Here is a 1,101-nt window from a genome sequence, read left to right as displayed (position 1 = left end):
CCCCCCAAGTCCAGAGCTGGCCAGGCCTCTCCGAGCACCACGGCACCCACTACAACACTGGCGTCTCTGGGGGGTGAAGGGAGAACCAGAGCTGCCCCCTCCCGCATCCACCCGGGGACAGCCATCCGGGCTCCATCTGGGGGCCGTGACTCGGGGTGAGGGGTGACACAGAAAACACCTCATCTGCCCCCAGAATCCACTGGCCGAGGGGTGCACCCATCCGACAGCCAAAATCATCAAATTGAGCAAGAAATGAAACCGCTGCCGCCCCCGCCCGGCTCCTACCTGGCGGGTGGATCCCGGCGGCGGCCCGGAGGGCGTTGTAGCTGGCCACCCAGTTCTCGTGGTCCACGCTGCCCCGGAAGCCCACCACCTTCACCCACTCGGGGTTCTCGTTGACCACCTCGCCCGTGGTGGTGGTCCACTCCTTGCCCAGGCCGCCCACGTACAGACGCTCGTCCTTCACCGCCAGCCACTCCGCCTTGAAGCCTGCGGACAGGAGACGAGAGGGACTGAGACCCGGCCGGCCCTCTGCCCACGGCGCCTGGCTCCTGGGCGTCAGAGGTCACCGTGTTAAACTTCACTTGAGTGGACAGGACAGCCTGGCTCGAGCCCCATCCTGGAGGGTCAGCAGCGGGCACACTCCTCAGCGGACCCCACCACAGGACGTACTCTCCCCTACGCCCCTCCCTCTGGGCCAGCGGCAGGCGGAGCCGGCGCTCACCTTTCCCCACGGTGCCGTCGCCGTCGGACAGGATGACCCAGGGCACGGGCGTGTTGCCCTCGATCCGGTAGACCACCCCCGTGCGGTCGTCCACGGAGTAGAGCTTCCCGTTGAAGACGACCAGGTCCGACAGCTCCATGCCCCGCCCCTTTTCCGCCAGGTGGGACTCCAGGACCCTGTGGCCCGGATCCCACTCCACGGCCACCTGGTCCCCGCTGTGGGACAGGGTCAGGTAGCCCTTCTGCAGGTAGCTGAACCAGGTGTTCTCCTCCCGGGCCTTGGAGTCCGTGTCCAGGTCGGCAATGACTGCGATGCGGTAGCGGGTCCCGCCCGGCGTCCTCTGGGGGGCCGACAGGGGGTAGGTGTCATTGTATCGG

General features: G+C 67.4%; 1 protein-coding gene across 1 annotated transcript in view; it reads right to left on the bottom strand.

Annotated features, from left to right (window-relative positions):
• CANT1 (calcium activated nucleotidase 1) overlaps positions 1 to 1,101 on the bottom strand; it is a 7,507-nt gene that overhangs the window by 1,951 nt on the left and 4,455 nt on the right. The window contains exons 3-4 of the mRNA XM_014531721.1: positions 725 to 1,099; positions 51 to 489 (exon numbers count right to left, since the gene is read on the bottom strand). Of these exons, the coding sequence (XP_014387207.1) occupies positions 51 to 489; positions 725 to 1,099 (814 nt within the window). The remainder of the gene's footprint in view (positions 1 to 50; positions 490 to 724; positions 1,100 to 1,101) is intronic.

The sequence above is a fragment of the Myotis brandtii genome, unplaced genomic scaffold (assembly GCF_000412655.1).
Source record: "Myotis brandtii unplaced genomic scaffold, ASM41265v1 scaffold825, whole genome shotgun sequence".
In the NCBI taxonomy this organism is placed as follows: domain Eukaryota; kingdom Metazoa; phylum Chordata; class Mammalia; order Chiroptera; family Vespertilionidae; genus Myotis; species Myotis brandtii.
Note: the sequence above shows the minus strand (reverse complement) of the source record. Positions and strands in the feature narration are given on the sequence as shown.